Source organism: Larimichthys crocea, chromosome V (genome assembly GCF_000972845.2).
Source record: "Larimichthys crocea isolate SSNF chromosome V, L_crocea_2.0, whole genome shotgun sequence".
Lineage (NCBI taxonomy): Eukaryota > Metazoa > Chordata > Actinopteri > Sciaenidae > Larimichthys > Larimichthys crocea.
Window position 1 is genome coordinate 1,048,780 of NC_040015.1, and position 27,249 is coordinate 1,076,028.

Genomic DNA, 27,249 nt, shown 5'->3' on the forward strand with positions numbered 1-27,249 from the left:
TGCAGTTTTATTTTGAAATATATCCCGTTCATTTCTGGACAGTGGAGGTGCCTGACAGTGGAGGTAGGTGCCTGACAGTGGAGGTCTGCAGCCAGCATCTCTTGCTCTAATTGGCAGATTACCTCTGTGATTAGTCAGCTGATTGGCTATTCCTCTCAGTGTGTGATCACCTGACTTAAAATGATCCAATAGCGTGTTGTCGGAGGAGACATTTAAATGAAGTGCAGCCCTGACAGAATAATAATCATCTCCACTGATACACACACACACACACACACACACACACACACACACACACACACACACACACACACACACACACACTGTTGTTACAGATCTCCATGGCAACAGGTTTGTTTATTGTCTGACCTGCTGTCTCTTTAGCTGAATGTACTATTCCAGGAGCCGTGACACACACAGTAACAATAATCTGATGTCTGTGTGTGTAATTCATTTGGATTTTCAGCGGTGAACGTTGGTACAGTGGTTATTTACAGACGTAAACTGGATTTTTGTGAGAAATGATTACTTTGTTATGGAAGCTGCTCCTGTCACGATCAGTGAATTCAGGGCAGTCACGTAGGATGAAGGGAAATTTACTGAAATCAAGTGAGGAACAAAAACACAAGAAGTCAGTCAGAAGAAGACATTAAAATGCATTAAACACTAAAATGTATGAAGTTATGAACTTACTTTGGTTACAGCTGCTCTATGATAATCAGTGAAAGCATCACTGGTATGTTCAATGGTGACATCTTTAACAGCGATGGAGATACTGTGGAGCTCAATGTAGAACAAAAATAACATCAGTAACAACACAGGAATAGCGTTGCATGCATGCTGGAAGGCTTCCCAACACATCCAGTTCATGGTAGGTAGGACTGACGGTGAAGGCTGAGGGTATCCTGGTGGATACATCCGTAACTCACCTCAGTAGTGTAACGTTATTCCATTAGATAGACTGTAGCAGCCCTCACAATCACTCATAGGCTGTATCAAACAGCGTCAAAAGAGAGAAAGTGTTTGATTGGATGTAAAATTAGTACACGCCCCCCAGTGCTGGATGAGTCATCAACAAGTTTCTATGATTTATCAGGAAATGACAAACTCTAAAACATGACTTTGTGTCACTGTTGGTCCAGATACTGGAGGACAGAGGACAGATGTGATAGAAACACTTAAAGTTCATGTCTGGTCCCAGTAGGTAACCGAGAAACCTCGATCTCACTGAGACACATAAGTTTGGTCAAAAATGCGATCAGGTGAAAAAAAAAAAGAGAAAATACCAAACATGCTGTCAGTGATCTGATCTTTCTGAACCTTTACCAAAGTATTTAACTCACCCAAACCCACCAACATGTGGAGGACCTGAACTGTAAGAGATACATCATTTAAAAATGCCACTATCTGGGTTATTTGTAAAGTTATTTTTTGTGATGTAAAAAATAAACAACAAAAAAAATGAGCAGGTCAGGATGAGTATTCAGCCTCAGAGTGGGAGTCTGCATTTCCTGAGAGCACACTGTTCAGCTGCTGAGTCATCCTCACATTAAGGAATGATTCAGTTTGAGAGATTCCTCCGTTCACTCACAGCAGCACAGACTGATGTTACTCTCGGAGGTCTGTTTATAGACATCCTTTAGTGAAGTCTGGAACAGTACAGATTGACTTCGGATGTCATCCACTTACTCAAACCTGAACAAGAAAAGAACGTTTCACAATGACTGCTGTTATGTTCAGACAATTAAAACGGTGTGATTAAGACAGGTAGCAAACATAGACCTTCTCTGTCAAAGTCAAACCTCTATGAACAGATATCAACATAAAAATACAGAATCTGCAGGTGAGGGACTAACGAGTTTCTGTTTGTAGTCTGAGTAGTATTGATCACGTTTAAACGGACTTTGGTTGCAACAGTCCATGCTATGAGCAAACGAGGCAGAACACCTCAGCCGCAATGCAATCTGGGAACCTGTCAGCTATCATCTGACGAGAATTCAGCTTTTATTACCAATACTGCCTTCAAATGCAGATATCTGCATATAGAGAGAAAAGAGGGTCTGAAACAAAGTAACAACAAAGAAATCATCTCACTGTTTCACCACCAAACTGTCCTCGGTCCATTTATTAGCTCTCGCCAGCAGTAAATCAGCGGTTTAAATAAAATAAACTTAAAACATCCTAAAAAAGATTCAGGATGACCTAAAAGTGACCTCAGAGACACAAAATGACTTAAAGAGAGTCAGAGTGACCTAAAGAGACAAAGTTTAACATTCCCACACTTTGCAGCTGGATGATCTTTGGTTGGGGTATGTGATGATGATGATGTATTTTGTGGTTCAGTTAGTAATGGATGTCATCCTGCTGCATTTTCAGCGTTTGACTGAAAATAAAGTTTCTTCCAACTCGACCACGAGAGCCCGTTTGTCAGAAAAACAGAAAGTGCTTTGAGTCATTTCAACAAAGGAGCAGTTTTCCAAGTCTTGGACTCTCTTTATCTCCGTCTTTGCTGCTGATGACTAAAGTTCTGCCGTCATGAAGTTCAGTGCCTTAGCATCATCTACTCTGACTCATCACCATCGTACTGTTTTAACACGCGGCTCTATAAATAAGGACGATCCTTTGACTGCACATTTCCAGCCTGCGTGATCTACAGGGAGCTGAACCCTGGCAGAGTGAATCACTGCAGAGACGAAGGATGAAGATTTTACAGCAAAATACAGATGAAGCAGGAGGAACAAACCATCAGCACTTCTTTTGATGGGATTATTACTGGACGTCATGAAAATTTAATCTCATGCTGGAGAAAATCACTTCCTCCACATTAATCTGCCATTCAGGATGCGGTAGCTGATCTGGAGCTGACCTGAGGCCTGATTTAGAAAACACCTGAGACCAAACTGTAAAGGACTGTCAACCGCTGCTGTCTTTGGTTAGCACCTTGTAAACTGTCTTCACACCACGTCTGACTTTTTAAAAATTGATTGATTGATGATATTTTCTGCCTTTTACACAGTGCATGTATCATTTTACCTTTCTGAAATAATAAAATGATTTTAACATTTCTGTTTGAGAGCTTGTGGATGAGTTATTCTGTTTTATTGATGCATCAAATTCACAATATTTTTCAAACTTAAACACGTCTGGTTTTCTCTTGAAGTGACCCGCCTGCCTCAACTCGTGGAGGTGATGAGATTTAAGAATGCTGCACCTCTTTTTTTTATGGTATAATAAAATAGAATTAATGTTATATCAATCAAGATTGATGTGATTGTTACACACACACACCATATGCCACCTCATCCTTAGTAATAAATGGAAGTTAAAGTGTAGGAGGGTTTGCAGAAGTGTGTCTTGTCTGTGTGTGTGTGTGTGTGTGTGTGTGTGTGTGTGTGTACATCTGTGTATGCATTTGTGTACGTCTCCTAGCAACCAACACACTTCCCTTTGTGTCTGTCTGTGCAGCGGTGCTCTGAGGAAGCTCACATTCAACAGGTGTGTGTCATCAACACATCTGTCTGCATCTGTCTGTATGTCAGTGTGTACAGACAGACAGACAGACAGACAGACGCTGTACAGCTGCATCATCATTGTTTCTAAATCTTGTTCTGCCTCGTTCTCTTCTTTATGACGTCTACAATGCAAAGCTCTGATTGGCTTGTTTGTTGCTCCAATAAATGGAAACATCAGGACAGATCAGAGCTTCAGAGGCTGGAAACCTCCCGCAGGAGGCGCTGCACTGCAGAAAAGGTCAGAGTTCACAAAAAATATCGCCCGTCCCTGCAGATGTTTTTGACTCACTTTGTAATACTTTGTTTTTGTACTTCACCTTCTGTTCATCCATCTGTCAGTTCAGAGTCATCGCTGCCACAGAGGAGGAGGAAGAAGGTAATGTTTAGGACCATTCTGCTACTTTTAGGCCAACAAAACACTGTAAGAAGAAAACACACATTTGTTGTTGTTTGTTTTTTTGTTATTTACTGTTATTTTAAGTATCATGCCATTAATGACAAATTAGTTTTTTACAAAAATTACAGTATTTGTCTTATTTTTTAAATTACATACAAATTTCTGTCAAATGACAATAATTATCTGTAATTAAGTATGTGGCTCATTATGTAAATATGTCTGTCCAAACTAACATTTTTCTTTGTTCTTTTTATTTTATTTTATTTTTAAGTTTTACAGTTTTGTGAATCATCACTTGATTGAAGGTGTTTGACTGTAATAATTCAGCGAAAAGCTGTAGAATAACAGTGTTTCTCTGTAAAACCTTGACTGAAAATTTCAGTGAATGTATAGCTTTTGACATTTATTTGAATTATGATTTTATTTTAGGGCTTTGCTTGCTGCTGACAGGCATATGACACATATGGCATATGTTTTTGTTTGTTTGTTTGTTTGCTTGACAGTGAATCAAATAAAGAGTAAGTATTTCTACACAATAGTCTATAATAAAAATTTGAATGTAACCTGCAGAAAATGTCCAAATGTTTGGGGATTTTTCAGAGTCAGAGAACAGACAACTTCCCCAGTTTATTTAACAGATTATCCCAGAGGCATAAACACAAACACGTCCTCAGATCTCTGCATTTACATGTGAAACTCACTTTTCCAAATTAAGACTCGACACCTCTCATCAATCTATCATCCATCAGTCCAGCAGCAGGCTTCCCTCTCTCCTCTCCTCCTTCCCTCCCGCCTCCTCCTCCTCTCCAGCCACTGTTGACGTCCATGGCTCTGTCACCCGCATCACCGGTATCCACGCTGCTCTCGGGTCCAGTCATGTAGTCATTATGTCTCCTTTAACTCCCTGTGTACTCACATCCTGTCTCTGGCTCTTCTGCGCTTTTCCTCTTGTTGTGGTTTGTTAATCAGTTCGTTTTTTGTCGGAAACTTGTTTTTTTGCGCTTTTTGGAGAGTTTCGTGCGTCCGAGCATCTCGCACCTCTCCACGCTTTAAATCCCTCCTCTGGTTTGCTCCACCTGGACCTGTCGACTCCCGCTCCGCCGTTAATTTCCCCATTCAATCACCGCGCGGTCATTTATCATCGTCGTGACTCCTAATTGTTTCTTGGCACGGTTTGGAAACCACCGGGGAAAAGGTTCATATGAGTGCGCCTCCGGTGATCCGTGCGCCCAGCCCGCTCCCGTTCTCAGGGGGGACAAATAACATCAACACCGGCACCGGGGGAGGAGGAGGAGGAGGTGGTGGTGGTGGTGGTGGAGGAGGAGGAGGAGGTGGCGGCGGTGGTGTGATCTCCTTCCACATCCAGATCGGTCTGAGCAGGGAGCCGGTGCTGCTAGACGCCGCAGAGCTCAGCCTCAGTCAGGTCCGGGAAGTGGCGTGCTCCATCGTGGACCAGAAGGTAACCAAGTAACCATAAACCAAGTCCTCATCAAACCCTCCAAGTCCTGGAAGATTTGTAGTAATGTGTCGAAAAGTTCAAAAAGTTAAAGTAGCTTTGAAAATAAACACGATTTTTGTTTGGTTTGGTTCCAGTCTGTCAGAAATATCTCAGAGAAACATCAAAAACAGTCAGTGAGAGGATCTGTGTTAAATATAACTGAAAACAAAAAAAAAGTTAGATAAAATTAATGTGGAGAAACTTAGAATCATGGCCGGATCAACATGCTGAAGGGCCCTGGGGCAAAATTAAGCTGCTGAGCCCCCTTACAGTTTATTTAATCTGCAGGATTTACAGGTTTTATGTAATTATCCTAAACTAAATTCCAACTCAGGAAGCACTGTACAGTCAGGACTACTGATGTTTGTCACTCATCATATTTGATCTGCATTCTGAAACACACTTTAACCAGAACCGTGACACAGCCACAGTCTTCATCAGAGGATGGGGTTTACCCAGTTGCCATGGAGATGACTGAGTTGTCATGACCAAAGTACGGAACTGTGGTTGGTTATGACATGGTTAGGACGCCCTCTTCCACATGCATGTGTGCATATATGTGTGTGTGTGTGTGTGTGTGTGTTTGTGTATCAAGTCCTGAATGGATCAAGGTTTGTTTAGGCTCAGGGTCAGAGGTCTGGCAGTCTACCATCCCCTGGCCCCTACCAGAGTCAGGAAGCTTGATAGTATTAGAACCTCTGTTTGAGTTCAACATTTATTGTTAGAAAGTCAATCAAACAATATGACAGAGACTCAAAGAGAAACTCCTGAGAAACAAAGACTATAAAGAGATGCAAAATTATCACAAAGGGATGCAAAACAACCACAATGAGACTCAAAACAGCTACATACAGACAAATAGCCATGATGAGACGCCAAACGATCGTGACCGTGAAGTGATTACAGTAACACAAATTAACTACGAACAGATGCAAAACATCCACACGAAAAAAGGCGAAACAACTGCCCAGAGAACAAATGACCTGAATATGATGCAGAAAGACTGCAGACAACTATAGATACTCAAAACGACCACAAAAAGATATTTCTGCCATTTATAGTCATATCCTGCTAAAATCAAACTTGTGACTATAAGCTCATCTGTATTGACGGAGGTGCTTTGGAAAGTCAAAAGTTTACATGTTGTATGCGATATGTTTTATATGGGACTGTTTGTCATTGGCTCATGTCTTTTCAGACTCACTGATTGGCTAAAAAACTGATATTTGACTTTGACATAGAAACACTGACACCCTAATGAAAACGTTGCCTGTTATGATGTGTGGTGCTGAAAGTCTGTGACGTGTAGCTGACATTTTCCTACAGACAGTGTGTGTGTGTGTGTGTGTGTGTCTGTGAGGGGGAATATTCAATACCTAACATGTGTGGATAATGTGCAGTGCCACAGGCGAGGCCATCTATAGTAACTGTAATTTTCAATCAATGATTCGGCTTTAACTCTCGTGACCTCCTGGACTCTCATGTGGGTTCGGATTCATGTCGGACAGTAAAACACATCAAAAAACACGTCACACACCTTTCCCCTCTCTTTATTGACCAAACATTTTAATCAAAGTGGTGTCTGACTCATTTACACACTGAAGATGAAGTGAATTAGACCAATAATAGATTCAAAAAGTGACACATTTATTTGAGACATAATTTCTCCTCAGATGACAACACATCGTCACCTTGTTGTTCTTTTCATTTACTGCTGGTGACAGTGTGATGTTTGACTGCAGCTTGGGAAAGAGTCCTGCAAACGGCAAGACACCTCTAGCAAGTGTGGGTTTTGTTTTCTGTTTTAGTACATAATTGTATCAAAAATCAAAAATAGAGACAAATAAAGACATGACTCCTGTAGCATTCAAGGCTCTGATTGGCTAGTAGTCCTTGCCTCTGTTGTTTGGGTTAGGGTTAGCTGATCTGAGGCAGATTCATGGTGGTTTGTTACAAAAAAAGCAGTCATAATTACATGGGAAGCGCCATTTTGTTTTCTAAGGCTGGTGAAGACATAGACCACCCTACGCTACCTCTGACTGGTGAGTACTTGTTTCTTAGTTGGGTTTAGGCAAGTGGAGTGATGCTGATTAGGGTATCAGTTGGTACCCACAGTTCGCTGTGGCAAAAACGCAGGTTTTTCTATTCACTTGAACTCCAGCAGCGATCGGAGAAGCTGAGCTAGGAGAAACTCATCCTGATGACACACTGCGGTGGCCAGTCCAATGATCAGAGTGGTTAAACCCTCCACAGTCATCTTGAAATGTTACTTAAACTGAGCGTGATCCAGGTGGGTTCATGGACAAACTCTGACACTCTACCTGTTGTGTTCTGGCTTTGTTTATTTCATGTTCCCTACATGTCCTACTCACAATTTATATTGCAAAATACTGACACAAAGAAGTTTCATTTGATTTGAGAGAGAAAGACAGACAGCAGTGGTTGAGTGGCATAGACAGTGAATGAGGGAGAGGGAGCATCGGTATCGAGAAAGTCGGTGAATCAGTGTATTAAAAAGTTCTTTTCTGATTGTTTTATAGTGGTTGCACAAATAAACACGCCGCCACGCAACCCTGCAGGAATTCACCACAATACCTAAGTTGGTCTTGAGGGTAAAACAATCAGAGGCAATGTAGGGCAGATCATTCCTTCACGAGATGTTGGAAGGTGGACAGAGGGAACATGGAACTTTTGATGTTAAGGAGCTGCTGCATAGTTGAAATATATTAATATATTAATATTTGCAGAGCCTCTTTAAACATCGTAGTGCATAGTGCAGATGAACACATGAACACACGACATTTCTCTAACGGCTTGCAGTGTGTTTAGCAGTATGTGTAAAGCATACAGTATGTGAGCCTGGAAAGCAGCGATCTGCTCCAGTGTTAGTCAGTATGGTGACTCACTCTGAAGCTCAGTCACTTCTTGTTGGAAACAAGATGAATTCTGTCTTTGTTCGCTCGCTCTGCAGGGGTTTCTCTGTTTTTCTGGCTTTTGCTTTATGAACTGAAGCTGTTGCCAAGCATTTGCAATTAAACTAGACGGAAACACACACACAGACAGTGTCAGTGTCCCCATGAATGTGATAGAAGTCCTCTTTCGCATACAGACAAGTCATGGTTTTGTGAATGTGAGCTTGTTTTTCTCTCATGTACACAAATAACAATGGTGTTAATAATGTGATCTTTCCCTCTCTCACTCAGCACCAAATCCACCAAACCCACAATCCTTTTCCTGCTTGTGACACATTATTGATTTATCAGTTTTATAGTCACATTTTATTAAAATGTCTATTAAAAAAGGTTTTATAGAGCTAATCTTACAAATATTTTTTAAGATTAAATGCACTAAACATATGATTCTACAGGATTCAGGATCGATTATGGTATGAAAACAGGATTGAGACAGAATTATCATTTGAACAGAGAGGGACTGGGACAGAATTGGAATATGACTGAGATGGATAAGAATGGGATCAAAATGGGACTTTAAAGGATCAGGATTGGGATTTGATGAGGATTTAGTCGTGATAGTATTGTACGAATCGTATCGCAATGTATTGAAAGAATCGTGACAGTACTGACATAGACATTGGGGCTCCTAACTGAAATGGGGCAAGCTCGGGACTGGACTGGATTTTTGGACTGGACTGGAGAGGAATCCGGATGAGATTGGGATTCAATTGGGATTTAATTATGAGCGGTTCGTGCCAGGATTGGAATGGAAACTGGGTGCTGGGAGCTAAGAGGATCAAGCGGGATAAGATATGGCTTAAATAGTGCCATTTTTAGACCATTTAAAACACACCCCATATCTATTTCTCATTCACACACATATATACATTGCATTGGCTGCCATGCAAGGTGCCAACTATTCATCAGTTTTTAGAAGCTAACCCTTTATACGCATTCAGTATCTTGGCCAAGGACACTTCGACATGCAGACTGGAGGAGCCAGGGATTGATCATCTGATTAGTGCATGAGCCACTCTACCTCCTGACCCTCAGCCATCCCTGAGATTGAAAGATCAGGATGGTATCAGAATGCGACAGGATCAGGGATCATAATGGGATCAAAATGGAAACTGGACAGGAATCAGGACAAGATTCAAATAGGATTGAATCGTGAAGAGCTCGGAATGGAAACTGGATGGAAGGAGAGGACTGAGCAGAATCGAGATACATTTAAGAGAGGACTAGTAGGGTATCGGGACACGAGTGGTAGTGCAATGGAAACTGAGCTGGGATGGAATCAGGATGACATTGGGTCTGGGCTGGGTTTGGTAACGGAACAAGAGTTGTAGTGCGATAGGATCAGGATGAGATTGGGTCAAGACTAGGATGGGACTGGAAAAGGTTCAAGCTAGAGATCAAAATGTGATTCGGACAGAATTGGGATGAGGGCTCCAAACTGGACTGGGGAAAGTTTGCAATTGTACTGGATCAAAATGTAATGGAAAGCAATCAGGATGAGGTTGGGATTCAATTAGGATTTAATGGGATTCTAGCACATTCAAGATAGGGATTGGGACAGGATTGATACAGAAGTAGGAAAAGATCTGTTCCACTGCAACCAGCATTTCTAGATTTACTCACTCTGGATAACAAATTAGAAAATGGTGGAAACCACCTGCCAAGTGTGAATGCAAGCAAAAAATAAAGATTAAAAAAAGGCAAATGTATCCACATTAGCGTGGTCACGTCGTCTCTTACACACATACATATTCCCATAATGTGTCCATTATCTCTGTTCAGATTCACTAATCGTCTCATTTCAGGTGAAAATCACCTCATTTCCCTCACAGTGAGACTTTTACACCTGAACGCAACCACACATATACCTAAAACCTGAGAGCAATGGTGCTAACGGTATGACAGTGTGCGACATACACACACACAGGTTGTTGATTAAAGTGTTTATTAGCAGGGTGTTGTATATTCTATAGAGGAATATGAAGTACAGCAGGTCACCCTCCAAGCGATGTCACACCAAACCGGTGTGACATCGCTTGAAACATGCAACACTTAACACTTCAAATAGCACCAAATGAACTGATTAACAAGAGATGTGTGTGTGTGTGTGTGGGTGTGTGTGTGTGTGTGTGTGAGTTGTATTTGAATTAATTTTTTAATAAACTTCCTTTAAGGTTTTAAGAGGTTTAAAAACTTTCGCTACAGAAGTCGCACTGACAGATCTGAGGCCCAATCAGAGCTGAAGATGAGGTGTTTGGCTGCCTGCTCATTGGCTGTTTGATGGTTAGGGTTTGCAGAGATTATGGTTGGTGGACTGTTGTTTTTAGCCAAATCCTACATTTAGCACATTACACAGAGACAAACAACATGCAACCTATGGGCAATTTATTATGGAAATATACATCATTATATGTATAAATGAATTTTTTTACCCCTTGTAAAAGTTCCCAAAAACACTGAGTTCAAATATCAAAATCACATAATCATCAGTAAACAGAGGGACTTACCTGGATCTCACACTGATGGGTGCTGTTTTCTAGGGGAAGTATGTCAAAGAGACAACAGACAGGACTTTAACACTTAGTTAGCTGATTTACATGTTAACAAAGACTCAAACTACCACCGCCTTACTGATGTGTAGGCTGAAGTATGGGTTTCTCTCTTCCACTATTTTGAATTTTGACAGCAGTACTCATTTTAACCGACAGCTACACATAGCTCCTTTGAGGCTAGTGCATTTAAAACACATGATCGTGCTGTCATGATGTTACGACCATATTAAGGGGTATGAAAGAAGTAACATAAAAAACAGATTTTAACGGTTATTAACCAAAAGTAGTTTATTAAATGAAAGTTTTTAGATTGTTTTAACAAAAGGAGGTGAGGCAAAAGGGAACTAAGGGCGAGCAAGTGCTGTTAAAACGAACAAACCAACATAACAAAAAGAGAACTCTAAACAGAGCCTATATTATCTAATTAGAAAACCAAACGAGAAAGAAAAGCCTTACTATCTAAAATTAATTCCAAATAACAAAACACACATCCAAACAGCACCCCTGAACTAATGTCTCTAACAGAAATCTTCTCCAGTGTGATCAGTAACTATAACTAAAACTAATCCCTGCCCAGTCCCAAGCCAAAAGGTACAGAATCCTCACCAACTCCGAATACCAACAAACGAGGCAAGCTCACAAACACACAACCAAGTGATGCCGGGGGCTGCGGTTTCAATCCCGGTGATGCTGCTGCGGGGGCGTTCTCATTGGTGGCGTGGGAATGGTGCCGCACCAATCCTGGCCCTGTACAGCTGACGACATGTTGTCCCTGCCTCCATCAATTTGGGGCCAACCAGGGACCGGCAACCGCACACCTGCATTTACCTATGGGAAAAAACACTACACACACACATATGCGCAGGGCGAAACGGCGACAGCCGTAACACATGACATGAGCAATATTTTAGAAATAAGGCAACTATGCTTCTACAGTCTGGAGCAGATTCCCCTGAAGTGAAAAACATACATGAATAAACAGCATGACCTGTGACTCGTTGCAGTGTTTACAGTAAATCTCCCCGGCTGTAAATGTTCTTGGTTGTCATGTGAAGTCATGTGTTCCTTCTGTAGATTGTTTCTGGAGGTTTCATCTTTGACACATATGCAGCCTTTTGAAATGCCTCGAGCTATGTGTGAATGCATGCTCTGTTTTCCTTGATGAGTGCGGTGGTGCTTAACAAGGTGTAACTATGAGACAGGTGTGTGTGACTCCATGTATCACTTCAGAGGTGACGTTAATGTCACATTAGGTTACATTACTGTTTGTCATCCATCAGACTGAAACAAAGATGAACATATTTCTACAAGTAGTTTAAAAACATTTACAAGGATTAAATAGTTCCTGCATACTGCTGTTAGAAACTGAATACAATCAGCTGATAATAAACCTGATCAGCCAGCATCAATAATCAATACACAACCATTAATCAAACCAATAACTAACAGCAGTCAATGTCAGACAACCTAGTTACCTAATGTTTCTGTGACGTTGACAGAACGTTCAAAAATAAACATATTATCAGTTTGAATTAAACTAAAGCTCCCTGCACTGACAGATAAACTCTATTTCTGTACAAACTTTCCAAAATGTTCAAAGTTTTTTCAAAGTAACTACCCAGTTTCATACTTTGTGTTTTGTGTCTTATTGTGAATATCAATACGGATGCTGGGACAACACCAGTAACCATGGCAACCGTACACAACAACAAAAACCAACTCAAACAAAAGTTACATTTGACCAAAATGTATTTATCACGAAAAAGATGAAAATCTAATCAAAATTAACATTTGAAAATTGTTTCTCGAGCTTCATCTCTGCAGAGGAGTAAGACACACACACACACACACACACACACACACACCTACCTCTGCCCTGCTGTAACAGTAATAATAAAGCCGTGTGTGCTGTGTTTCTGTCGGTAGCGGTTTCTCCTTGTTGCCTGGCAACTGATGATGATTGCGGCTGTGAAGTGTCCTTCTGAGGGCCATTATGAGGCACACACACACACACACACACACACAGAGAACAGATGTGTGTGTTTTCTCTCATTGTTCTCCTTCATTATACTTTTTCCATCCATTCATGTCTCTTTATTCATCTTTCTCTTCACCACACTGTCTTCCTCAGTCTCTCCTTCTTTCACCATTTTTCCCTGAAGTCTGTTCATATTCTATATTTTTCTTCTTGACAACTTGTCAGCTCAAACCAGCACGTTTGAGGAGATTACTGAGCCTTTTGTTAAACATGAAGCTATACATTTGTGAGAAGTATCGAGGACATGCCGTTGGTTTAAGTCTGAACATGAGTTCTTGGTTCATTCCTTCCTTGTTTTTACTTGTTTTTTTTTAAATGACAAAAAGGTGAATCCTTGCTAGATGATAGCCGATGGTTTCCAAAATTGCAGTTCTGTCAGTGTGTTCTGCATTTATATGCAGATATGTCCATAGAGATTGGCTCTGTAGGTGGTCAGGGATGCATTGTGACCAAATTGAACACAAGTGTAAATGTAATTGCTTTGAAATTCAAATCTATCCATTTTCTCTCTATTATCCGGGGTCCAGTCATATTCGAGACGTTCTTCTCCCCAGCAACACATTCCAGGTCCTTCTGGGGGATTCCAAGGTTTTCCCAGGCTAGATGGGCTATAAAGTCCCTCCGGTAAATTCTGGGTCTGCCTCTGGGTCTTCTGCCAGCAGAACATGCCGGAACAGATCCAAAGGAAGGTGCCCGTGAGGGATCCTAGTCAGATGTAAAGAATCACTACCTTAAGGTGGTTGCGGGGTTTGTGTTTCTCTGCATTCCTGGGAGCTGTTTTGTCCAGGTCAATAGACCTGAGTAGGGTCAAGTAGGGGCAAATTGATCCCAGGGGAGAGATCAGACTAAATTCAAAACCCTTATTAATCAGACTACAAGAAGCTGTAGCACCTCACCCAGATTAGGGAAACCGGCGCCCGCATCTGAAGCCCGAAGCTCACCGGAGAGCGTTTGGTAACAAGGTACGAGTCCATGAGGCTTGGCCAGGCCTTGTCATACTTTGTCTCCAGAGTGTGCAATATAATGTGGAAGCCCTGGTTTTCCACAACTGAATAGGGACACAAATTCCTGGCAATAAAAACTGCAATAGTGCTCATGATTCGCTTTGCCTTTTTTGAGTAGGGCGGAAACTTTGCTATTGTGTGCTGGATGGCTCTCTGGGTAGCATCTGATCATAAATCGAAATCACCTCTACATGGAACATCACCTCATTGACGGGGAAGAACCGGAGCTTCTGCTTGATACCAACTAAATATCGTTGGGCTCATCTCTATGCATAGCTCTGAATCTGGAACAAAAATCGTGTAAACAATTTTAAAAAACAGAGACCTGAAAAGTTTATTTCACGTAAAATGTAAGATTATTTTACAGTGCAGGTGTGAACAGGGTGTTGAGATGAGGTCTTTATTAGTGTATGAACACACACACAGAATACACATCAGGTATCTGCCGCTGTCACTGCTGACGAACTAACACACACACACACCTTTATAAATGGCATCACGCAGCATGTCCTGTCGTCATGGTGATAGTCCTCATCCCCATTAAGTGTTCTAAGTGAGGGCCGGTACATTGTCGCTGATTCTCATGTTGCTGTCGAAGGTTTCTGTCTCTAAAATCTTCAGCGTACAGTTTGTTTTAGAGAAGAGGTTTTCAGCTGCAGGTGTGTTCCTGTGTGTAAATGAAACGCTGTTTACCTTCACAGTCAAATAAATCAGCGACACACACACACACATCAGCAGCATGTGACATGTGTGAGAGAAAGGGCTCTGATGCTTTAAATCTAACAAGTGTTTCTGTTTCACACATTAAACCTACAACTGTACTGCGTTCAATGCACCTCACTCACAGTGGAGGTTTTTGACTTGTCATAGCAGGAAAAACGCTAATAACATTAACAATAGCTCAGTTCCAACAAGTGTCGCAGTCAGACGTGACATTCAGTTTCACCAAAATCAGTCAAATAGTTGGTGGTGTGTGACTTAGTGCCGTAAAGCGTTACGTACTTCTCCTGACCCGGAGCCCAAAGTTACATAGTGTGAGAACAGACGTACGAATGACAGAGACACCATTCACCTGATTACAAGTCAGTGTAGCATCAACAGGAGTTAATAACTGTTTGGTGTTGAAATCATCTGGACTGTATCTGAGTACAGTGTGTATATGTCAGTATTGATCTCTTGTTATAGCCCTGCTGCCTGCATTAAACTCCACTCACAGTCATCTAACGTCCTCCTCCTCCTATTTCATTTGCTCTTCATCAAACACATTTTAACTCTTGAGGGTTTTTTTTGTCCATCATGTCAATCAGCTACGATCACCAAGTTAAAGGTTCAATATTTTGGGAACTTTTTGGAGAGTGAGTGAAGATTATTTATTTTGTGTGTGTTCTAACGCATCAGTTAAATACTAAAATCAAAGCCTTTGTTTTCATTTGTCATAGAATATAAATAGTAAACCAGGAACAATTTAAAAAAAAAGAGCAATTAAAAATGAATTGACTCAAGCAAGACAGGAAGTGACATCAGCACTTTCCAGTCATCAAAATGCCATTCAGTTCCCTGTTGATTATAAACTTCAGTTTGTTTCAGAGATATTCACTGAGCGATGAGTTGAAGTGTTCAGGTCTAAACACTCAGCTGAGCTTTTCTTTGTTAGTGAAAAAACTCCAACATCCACAATGCCTTGCAGGGCCTTTGGTTTAATATACGTGTTGTACATTCGGTACAGAAAGTATTAAACAGAACTGAATAGAAAGAGATGGAGGAGGAGAGGAATCAGCCTTGAGTTCTTGCTGCCATGACAACAAGACTAGCACTGCTGCTATGGTGACACCACACACACACAGGCATACATAAAGATGTATTCATGAAGTGTATTGTTAAGGGTCTTTTTAAAAGGCAGAGAGAGAGAGGGAGGTGAAGGTCTGATGAGTGAGAACATGAAAAGTGAGGAGTCCTCTCCTCTTCATCACATCCTTATTCTTCCTCATGTTCAGTTTGTTCTCCTCTCCTCATGTTCTTTCTTTATTTCTTCTGTTGATTCTATTGTCTCCTTTCTCCTCATCAAGAAACTCATCATTTAGGGGATGTTTCTTCACAAACTTTATGTGAAGCACTAAAGCTACTTCACATTTATTGGACTTATTTGATAGATAATAGTATGAAATTCAGGCTTCAGCTGAAATGAAAAATATCAGAAAACTGTAAATAAATAAAAAATACATTACATACACTCTACCTGTGTGTGTGTGTGTGTGTTCTCGCTTTGTTTATTTCATGAAACAGTTTCTAAACCTGAGTCTGACTCATGATTATGCTGCAAAATAGTAACACAAAGAAGTTTGGCTTTTATCCAATGGTTTGAGAGAGAGAGAGACATCAGTGGTCGAGAGACGTAGACAGTGAATGAGAGTGAGCAAGTGAAATAAAAAGTTATTTCCCGGGAATTTAACTGCAGTCCTCGTCTCAGAGTCTGTGCTCGACCTGGCTCAGTTGCCTTCTAACAGCAGATTCAGTTAGCAGCAGCTGGTAGCAAGTTTATCTATTCATCATAAACTGTGTGAATCACAGAGGTTTGAAGCTGAGCAGCTGGAGGACATCAGAGGGAAAAGCAGCAAATATATTGTGTTTAAGCCGGTTAATCAGTGAAATAAAAAGTTATTTCCTTCACTGCTGTTGTGTGTGTGTGTGTGTGTGTGTGTGTGTGTGTGTGTGTGTTTGTGTGTGGTCAATAGCAGGCTCAGCGGTGCTCTGCGCTTGTGTTGCTCATTTCAGCGACATCATCGATTCCTCAACATGGTAGCAAACTGCACCTTTAACATCCTGTGGTTTCACTCCACTGAGTGTGTGTGCATGCGTGTGTGTGTGTACTCTTATACTGAGGACTGAATCTGACTAATTTAACTTCAGATAACTATCCCACAGATGTGTTTTAAAGTCTTGTTTCCGCAGTCGTAGAGCTCGGGAGCTGATCAGCTTCAGGTACACACCTGTCTGATCAACGCGTTCAAAAGTGTTGTCATCTTTTGCCAAAATTTGTGTGAATCCATGCCTCATCTCACCTTAATCCTGCTGCGACCGAGGTGACATTTATATGAATATTTATGAGACGACTTAAACAAAACAAAAGGTTGTGAATATAATGAAATAAAACCACGCTGATGTTTATTGTTATTTGATTAATATGATTTGATTATTGCAGTCTGGAGTTTAATTAATTTGAAGTGATTGTGTGTTGTTTGGCCACAGAGCAGTCACAGTCCAGCTGTGGAACTTTTTGTGCTGACAGTTACTTAAAAAAAAACTTAACGCATCAGTCTGTGGTTGGTCAACGTGTCTATTCTCTGTTTCAGATACCGGAGTGTGTTTTCTATGGGATGTACGAGAAGATCCTGCTGTTTCGTCATGACCAGACATCAGAAAACGTGCTGCAGCTGCTGCGCTCGGCCTCTCAGATCCAGGAGGGGGACCTGGTGGAGGCCGTACTGTCAGGTAAGATGGGATGGATGGTCATCAACATGTCAAACAAAAAAAAACATGCAAGTGTCATCGTTAAGGTATCAGCAGGTTTAAAGTCTCCATGAAACTAGTGTTTAAATGACTCGGATCACTTACTCTCGGACGGTAAAATGAACTAATCTTTTTATGAGTCCTTTCGTTCATTTCCTTCATTTCGTTCATTCACTAGTGCAGCGTTGTAGCCCTCTTGTGGCCAATGTAAATGTGACAAATGAACGAAAGACCGATCCGTATGAGCGTACTGCTGCACATACTGCTCGTCAGCCATGCAGCTGCCTTGTGGTGAGAGAACGTACTGCATGAAAATGAACGAATCACTCACTGAGACTACTCATTACTCCTGAATCATATAGAAGATTAGTTCAAATTGAACGATACGTTCACGACCGACACACCACTACATGAAACAGGAAGAAGAGATCCGTTTTCTCCCTCATCTTTACATGTTTCCTGTGAAAACAGAAAGGGACTTGTCGTGGATATTGATTGACGATTGCTCATAGACTGTATCAAACAGGAAGCACTACACTCCGTCAGAAGAGAGAAAGTGTTTGATTGGATGTAAAATTTCAAAAAAAGATTAAAAAATGAGTTGAAAAAAGTGAAGTATTACCAACCTGTAGTTGACATCACAACAGCACATTTAATGACCTTTGTTTCTGTCTTCATTATGGTTCCAGTATGTTGGTGTTAGCATGTTAGCATCTATTCAATTTTCATTTCACACTGAACTGGCAAGATTAAGAAGTGAAACACTGACAGATCCACTTTAAAATACAGGGCCAGTTCAGCCTTCAGTCAGTTATTATTTATTGAAATGACCCACATACACTACAGGATTAATCCGTCTCTGACCAGCGGAGGTTTTATTAAAATCACCCCACCCACAGAGAGACATAAATCTCGCCTGAATGAAGCTTTTAATGCAAATCAGCGACCAACTGAACATGAAAATAAACAAACTCTTTTAGAATATAGACATTACATTAGATAAGTTTAGATGAATCTTTATTGTCATTGTACACCGTAAGTACAAGGACAATACGTGTATCAGCTCACCAACACAGGGGTTAAGAAGTGATGAGACTGACATAAAGATTTTTTAATTTAGTTTAAGTGTATTGTGTAATTTGGCAGAAATATAAAACATAGAAAATAAATATGTCAATAAACATTTACATTTAGTCATTTAGCTGAAACTTTTATCCAAGGCAACTTACAAATAAAGGAAACAATCAAGGTAAAGTGTGACAAAGATGTTTTGCAATAATAACAACAATAGGTACTTAGACATAGCATCAAGTGACAGTTGTAGAGGGGAATAGATTCATCATGTTCACTTGTTGGTAGTGTTGGAGAGGAGGCACTCTCTGAAGAACTGGAGGTCTCCAGGAGTTTTTTGAAGGTAGAGAGGGACTGATAGGACCTTCCACCAACAGAGAACAACAGACGAGAAAGGTTTGGACAGCCCTGAGCGTACGAGTAGCAGAGCCAGGCGTCGTTCATTGGAGGAGTGCAGCGGTCATGAGGTAACATATGCCTGTACAAGGGTGTTTAAGTAGGTGGGTGCAGTACCAGAGACAACTTTATAGGCGACCATTAGCGATTTGAATTTAATGTGGGCCGCTACAGGGAGCCAGTGGAGCTTGATGAGCAGTAGGGTAACATGTGACCTTTTGAATTGGTTGTAGACCAAGTGCGCAGCTGTGTTCTAGATCAGTGTTTCTCAATCCTGGTCCTCGGGGACCACTGCCCTGCATGTTTTAGATGTTTCCTCCTCCACCCAGTACTCGAGTTGAGGGGGCATGGGGAGGGATGGCGTCCCCCCTGGCGGAAAAAATGGTCAAAATCATCACTCTTCTAAAATGGTCATCCCTTCTTCCATCCCTCGTGGCATTTTATCAATGCATGTGGAAATTACTTCTATTTAACACTGGAAATAGAATTACTATTCAAGATTTAGGGGGGCTATATGATAATCAGCCTATTACCTATGACAGTGGTTTTCAAAGTGTGAGGTGCGCAGCGCCTCCCTTGGGGGGCGCCAGAGGACTTCAGGGGAGGCGCGGCGTGGGAAAACTAAAAATATATCTTAAGATATGTGTCTCATCACTGTGCGATGAAAACTCGGCGAGCCAGCCCCCAACGAGTAGCAAAAAAAAAAAAATCCACAAAACAATAGAATATGTCTCATCTTTGTTGTCTTGTGGTCAGAAGTTCAATTTGAGTGCGAAGAAACGCTGCTAATGTCTCCTGCTATGTCTCTGCTTTAGTTTGAATCAGTCCCAAAGCTCCTGGTTGTTACATAAAGACAAAGAGGCTTTGAAAGTGAAGTGTGACCTCTTGGTGTGATATACTACCTTTGGGTTTACTTCATTCTGGATCGTTGGACCATTGGTGGGTCAAAGGTGAACGTGGGCGGTACTAATCGATTCTCCTGACTCTGATTGGTCGACAGGTGACAGGTGACAATCATCAAACACTGTGTTGTTTTAGCCTTAGCAGCACCGCTAGCTGCTGCCGCAGCTGCTTCATGTTCTTTAATACCGCTTGTTTCAAACATCGCGTCGTATTAAAACTCAAAGTCTTCTTTCCTCCTCTCTGAATCCTCCTGAACAACTTTTGCAAACAACTGATGTTAATAACTGTTGTTATCTTCTGCCACACTGGTGAAGACATTTTCATTATTAGTCTGGCAGAGACGGAACCAGGCTTGGGTCCTGCTAATAAGGCGAGATAACTTTTGTTACTACTTGGCCTGCAAACGTCGGATGATGAACATGTGTTTAAAAAATCAGCTGAAAAGTTAAATTGTGTGAAGTTGAAAAGTGAAGATGTTTTTTAACAAAAATGTATTTAAATGAATAAAAACACACAAAGATGTTAATGTGTTTTAAAAAGATGTTAAAAATACACACAAAGATTGTGTTTAAAAAAAAACATTTGCGCACATTCACAAATAAAGATATTTAAAATGTTTTTACAAATATGTTTAAAAAAAGATGTGAATGACATTTATTGTTAAAACCTTTTTCTCCAAGCCTTCATGGAACATTCAAAGCAACATCAATAACAGTAATAAAAGTAATAATAATAATTGTGTGTGTTGGGGGGGGCATTTGCTGCTTTTGAGTTCTCTGACACGGGACTCACACAGGAGGCGTTACAGCAGCCGCGGTTTAGCTGCATCCTTTGCCCGGCGTCAACTCACACCGGCAGCGGAGCAAGCCAGCCGTATTCACGCGAGATCACAAGACAATCCTGGACGTACACGAGACCCCACGATAAACTGTGTATAAAGAAAACAACAACAACAACAAACAGCTGACTTTGCTTCTCCGACGTGGAGGAGATTATAAAAAGCATATGTTGTGTCATAAATTATTGTGTGTTGTTCCACTTCAACAATTAGTCTCTCATCGTCCATGCTGAGACCCTTTGATCGATCTTTGATCACCTGGTGCCACGGGTCATGACGTAACGTTGATGTGAAGTTGTGATAAGCGACATGAACTGTGTATTGTGTTTTATTTTGAAAGGGGGCGGAAGTTTATTATGTTGATTCTGTGTCGGATTTCTTGTCTGGTGTGCAGTGCTCTGTTTAAATTTACGAGGTTTAGCAGCAGCTCATGGCAAAAATAGAAATGCTACGGAATGCTTGCGCCGTGGCGCGGAGAGCCGCTGCTGAGGCGTGCCCTGTGTGAGTGCTCTCATTGACTAGACTGGCAGCTATCTGCTACGGTGACCGCGGCGCAGCCGTAACGCGGTTGTAACGCCTCCGGTGTGAGTGGGCCTTTAGGGGAAGCCGACTATCCCACACTTTGAAAGAACCCCTGGTTTACATAATAATCTCTAGATGTCCATAGTTAAGTGGTTATTGTTTCTTTCCGATAAATAGTATTGTCTTGTGCAGGCCATGCAACTGAGAATGCAAGCTATGAATCAGGTGGGATTTAGGATTTGCCATGTCTAGCAAGTCACCCTAAAATTGACTAGAATGCAGGAAATTGCATCTAAGAAATACAAAGTTTTCTGGGGGAGGACCCCCAGACCCCCCGCAGGAAAATATGGCGCATAAATGAAAAATTTCACCATCCCCCCTGGTTTCATTTTACAGCTCGACTACTGCCTCCACCACACCTGATTCAAATGAGTGGCTCGTTATCGCTGTAGAGCTTGATGACGAGCGATTTGAATCAGGTGTGTTGGAGGAGGAAAAATCTGACCCCTAAAATATACAGCATGCGGAACGGCTGCAGAACAGCTCCGCTCCAGAACGACAGCTTACTCCACTGTCTGCCATACTCACACTTAATCCGTTGTGCTTAGGTGCATCTCCGCCAGCGTATGTGTTGTGGAGGGCTGCCGGACGCCGCAGTCGTTCCGTGGTCCCCGAGGACCAGGATTGAGAAACACTGATCTAGATCATCTGAAGAGGTTTCACTGTGCAGGCTGGGAGGCCCGTCAGGAGGGCATTACAGTAATCTAGTCGTGAGATGACCACAACCTGGTATCAGGAGTTGAGTAACACATTGAGTTAGGTAAGGTAGGTGATTCTTCTGATGCAACCGAGGCATCGTGATCGGTATCAATCAGTATCTTTTTTTTTTTTTTAACTTTCCACATATATTAATCAACAACATTTCCTTGTTCATGGTCATAAAAAACATTCTGATGTATTTGCTGTTGCAAATTCTACCTAACAGGGCTGTTCTAAGTGATATTAATACTACTCCTAAGAAAAGTAATATTAATTATAATATTAATAAGTATAATGAGCATGATAAACTTTGACAACAATAAAATAGAATAAATACCCAATAATAAATAAAGAAAAAAAACTTAATTAAAACCTTTTTCACCACTAAGCAGAACCACAGAAACCCTCCTGCAGGCATTAATTGGCTTTGTCAGTCTGAGAAACACCTTAAACAATCCAGATGTGTCAAATAAAGATCTTCAGTCTCAGTTTGGTGTCACTTCGTCTGTCTGGCTGCCGTCCAGCTCAGGACTCAGGTGTTCACGCTACACTACACTAACGGTCTGACAGCTGCCGCTTCCCAATTTGCTGCCTCTCTGTCACCATGCAGTACAGTGTGTGTGTGTGTGTGTGTGTGTGTGTATACATTTGCATAATGCTTGTCTGCATTTGTGTGTTTGTCTTAATAAATGTGCTTCCATATGTATTTCTACTGTATTCCTTTATTTAATGGTTTATTCCAACAGGTTTTTGTTTAGTTAAAGTGCAACCACTAAAAGCAGTTCAAGCGGTGAATGAAACAGAAACACTGAAAGAAATTTAAAATAGTTTATGTTTTTTTCATATGAAGATATGGAGAGCCATATGAAATCAAGACTGAAAGGAGTTAAGGTGTCATTTTAAATAGAAGCACTAAAGCGGCAGATTAAGTTTAAGAACTGAAATAAATGGAAGAAACTCAGCAAACAAACAATGGAAAGAGCTGAAGTACTGAAAGGACTTAAAGAACAAAGCACTTCAAGCAAGAATCATTTGAAGAAAAAGTCAAAGCAGTTGAAGTGGAAGTGGTGGTTTAATGAAAGACAGGCCATGAAAGACATTTAAGTGGGAGACAGTTTTAAGCAGTTAAAACGGTTGAGGTGCAGGTGTCGAACAAGGCAATGAAAAGAATTAAAGAGTCACTTAAAATGCAAACCTGAATGTAGTTGAAGAGTCATTTGAAGCAGAAGCAATGAAAGATGTCATTGAATCAATGGAAAAGGGAAGTGAAATGAAAGAAACAGGTAACGTTGGAAGATGAGGTCCAAGCACTAATAGAAATATTTGATATTTGAAATACTCAGCTTGAAGCATTGAGTTAGTTCAGTTAGTTAAAATGCAACTACTAACAGCAGTTGAAGCGGTGCTTGAATCTAACGCACTGACATACATTGAAATGTTAACAGTGAACACCGGGAGACAGGACAGGACAGGAGTTCAATTGTTTCAAACACTGAATAAGATGGAAGAAACTTAAGACAAGCAATGAAAACAGTTAAGAGTTGAGAGTCATTTAAAGTACAAAACTGAATGCAATAGAAGTGCCATTTCAAATTCAAGAGCTGAAAGAACTTGAAGAGAAGCAGTTCAATATGTAATTCAAGTAGTGGCAAATGAAGGTTGGGTAGCATTGTAGTGTTAGTTCAGAAGTGAACAAGCACTGATAGGAATGGAAGAGTCATTTGATGTACAGTACAAGAGCTAAGAGAAGTTTGGGTATTTTAGGTAGTTTTGTTTACATAGTTAAAGTGCAACCACTGAAAATAGTTGAAGTGGTGGTTAAAACAGAAGCACTGAAATGTTTAAGGTTTGTTGACAGTTAACAATTGAATACAGGACTGAAAGGAGCTAAGGTGCTGTTTCAAATAGAAGCACTATAGCAGGATATGAGCACTAAAATTAATGAAAGAAACTCAACAAATAAGCAATGAAAAGAGTTGAAAAGTCACTTTGAGTACAAAACTGAAAGTAGTAGAAGTACCATTTGAAGGACTTTAACTTTAGAAGAAACTGGTACATATAATCAAGCAGTGGCAAATGAAAGTCAGTCGATGTTGAAGTGTGTAAAAGTTTTAGGTCAAGCCCTGATAGGAGTTGAAGAGTCATTTGAAGTTCAATACAAGAACTGAAAGAAGTTGTGGTGTAAATTATTAAAATAAGTCACCCCAACAGTATTTTACAAGGGCACCATCACTGCAGCCTGGGGTTAGCATGAGTCAAGGTGATTGTGATTAGCTTAAAGAAACAAGACTGATGTCCTTTTCCTTTATATGATAATGAGTACAATCAGACAGTCGATTCCCCATCTTTCTCCCTAACCTACTCCTTTTCCTCTTCTTCTCCTCACCGTCTTTCCATTAATCCTTTCATCCCCCTTTCTCTTCATCTCCCCCATCTTCCACCTCCTTCACCTCTTCTACCTTGTCTTCTCCTCCTTTCTCCTCCTCCTCCTCTGTTAGGATGCTGACACTAAAAACACTTTGGTTAACAGCTTTCTGCCAGTCGCAGCGACAGCTTGAAGTGTGGAGGAAACAAACAGGAAACTGACTTTGTACGGTGTAACAGGCAGCTCTAGCCAAGCGAGCTGATTGGTCACAAACAACCTCAAAAAAAACAAAAAAACATCCTTATAATTCCCAAAACACTCACGCAAACAGGTTTTATTGGCTGCAATTTTATCCATGGAGCTAGTTGACAAACTGTTGTTTCCTGCTGTTTTTTAATCGGCTCACATGTTGATTAAAGTTGTTTAGAATCCACAATAAACCCTGAGGATGATGGGACTGAGGATGATGGCACAATACTCTACTGCTCTGTTCCTATGATTTATTGCTTTCATTAAAGTTTGTTATGAAGACAAACATCAAATTTCAGTAGCAGGCAAATTAAAAGCAGTAAAGGAAGTTTAATAAAAACCAAAAGTACAAAACAAAGCAAACGAAGACAAATACAAACATACACAGTCTAACCCTAACTTCATGTGTTTTTTGAATAATAATAATTAATAATGTGGAAGTTGCTGAAAATCAAACAAACATGGACGCCAAAGTATGTCATTCAAGGTAATTAAACCCAAACTTTAATATAATACAGGTACAATATGTATTATAGTGAATGTATGATATTCACTGTATTAAAATCATAAAATTAATATGCTATATCATCGTTCTTAATACTTGCTCGTTGACAGCCAAAATTATCTTATTTTGAAATTTACCGCCCAGCCGCTCTCTTTGTTTATGTTTTGGCCTTTGGAATTCTGATCAATTGGTTCCGTGTTCGATATCCGAGGTTGCCAGGTATGAAACAAATCTGTGTCAAACACAGCGATGGACAACGATGGAAGCAAGCAAGAGAGTTGGACTCTACCAGACCTGAGAGACAGAAACAGGTGTAGAGGTCAGGTATACACAAAAACAACAACAACAACAAAACAAGCAAGGTTACAGCAGCTTGGGAGAGTTTTATAGTTTCATAGTGCACAAACTCTGTCTTGATAGAGCTCAGTTTGAGTGGTATTTGATGGCTGTCACAGCGGCAGCAGTTGAGAGATTCATTAAGAAAGCCTAAAACCAAAGTAATGCAGAAATCATTTGATGGAAATGCTACTGCCAGCGAGTCTAATGCAACACTGACAACGTCACGTTTTATAAAATAAAAACAAATACAGTAATTACAGTAACGTTAGGTGACTTAGTGCACAGTAACGTGATTATACATTGTGTACTTACATACATAATCACTTTAGGGTCTCTCATCATTTTCATGTGTGTTTTCTAATGTCAGTGCATGTAACGTTAGACTGCTCTCGTTTCCTGAGCGAAATCCAGAGGAAAATACACAGGTAACAGGATACGGGACAAGTGTCGCTATGACAGGTAATATATGTAGTCAGATCTGCCTGGGTGTGACCACCTGCTGGGTGCGCCGTGCTGCCTCAGCAGGTCAGTGGGGAAGTGCCACTACTAGCTGGCGCTGCCACGAATTGAGCCAGCCCTTTCTCTGTGTTTTTGTATGTTGGACGAAACCACTATGAAACAATCTCCCTCACTCTGATTTAATGTATCTTGAGCAGTGCTCTCTCTCTCTCATTACAAACCAAACTAAACTTCTTCGTGTCACTATTTTACAGCGTAAATTGTGAGTCAGACTCTGATTTAGAAGCTGATTCATGAAATAAACAAAGCCAGAACACAACAGGTAGAGTATCAGAGTTTAGCTAGTTATGATTACGTTACCTTTCGCGCTAGTGAAGGTTCAGAGGCATCAACATGGCACCCTGTGTGAGCATCGTTAGGGGAAGGGGGGCGACTGTTTGGAATTCAATTTTACATATTATACCTTAATGGATATTTTACAGTTATTCTATCACTCCACTTTATAGCTGTTCTAATATTAATAACACTACATTAATGTTCATCATATATCTAAGATTGTAACAAAGATGAACACTCACAAGGATTAACCATTTTCTGCATACTGCTGTTAGAAACTGAATACGATAAACTGATTTTAAACCTGATCAGCCACATCAGTAATCAATAAACAACCATTAATCAAACCAATAACTAACAGCAGTCAACATCAGACAACCTTATCATACTTAACAGTTACCTAATGTTTCTGTAGCGTTGACAGAACATTCAAAAATAAACATAATATCAGTTTGAATTAAACTAAAGCTCCCTGCGCTGTCCGGGAAAAATATGACACCAAACTCCCTTTAAGAAATACAGCTGAGTAACATCTGCTGACCAATGGTGTTTCCATAGCAACAGTCTCTGACACCTGCTGACAAGTGCCACCATGGCAACAGTCAGTGACACCTTCTGACTAGTGTTCCCATAGCTACTGTGATTGACACCTGCTGATGAGTGTCACTGTGGCAACAGCCCGTGACACCTGCTGACCAGTGTTGCCATAGTTACACTATCTGTGGATCAGTACCCTGTGCATCCACACTTCAAACAAACATGAACAACTCAACACTTAACAGTAAAATGTTCTGGGGTTGGTCAGCTTTATTATGAAACTACAGTGTTAGTCAGAGATTCATTAAAACAAATAAATAATAAATTAAGAGTGAAATCAGACCTCTGAGCTTTTCATCCCACCTCTGAATGTTTATGTGTCATAATTCAAGTTATAGTTATTGAGCTAATCAGATAAAACACAAATATAATTATTAGTACACCACACCCAGCTGTTCCTCTACTGCTGGTTCACAGTTTCTCCACCCGC

The 27,249-nt window shown here is 40.7% G+C and overlaps 1 protein-coding gene across 2 annotated transcripts in view; it reads left to right on the top strand.

Annotated features, from left to right (window-relative positions):
* The first annotated feature begins 5,103 nt into the window (after positions 1–5,103).
* Positions 5,104–27,249, top strand: part of prkd1 (protein kinase D1) — a 50,676-nt gene continuing 28,530 nt past the window's right edge. For both annotated transcript variants that reach the window (XM_019263208.2, XM_019263210.2), the window contains exons 1-2: positions 5,104–5,368; positions 17,324–17,462. In XM_019263208.2, coding sequence (XP_019118753.1) covers positions 5,111–5,368; positions 17,324–17,462 — 397 coding nt within the window. In that variant the 5' untranslated portion in view covers positions 5,104–5,110. The remainder of the gene's footprint in view (positions 5,369–17,323; positions 17,463–27,249) is intronic.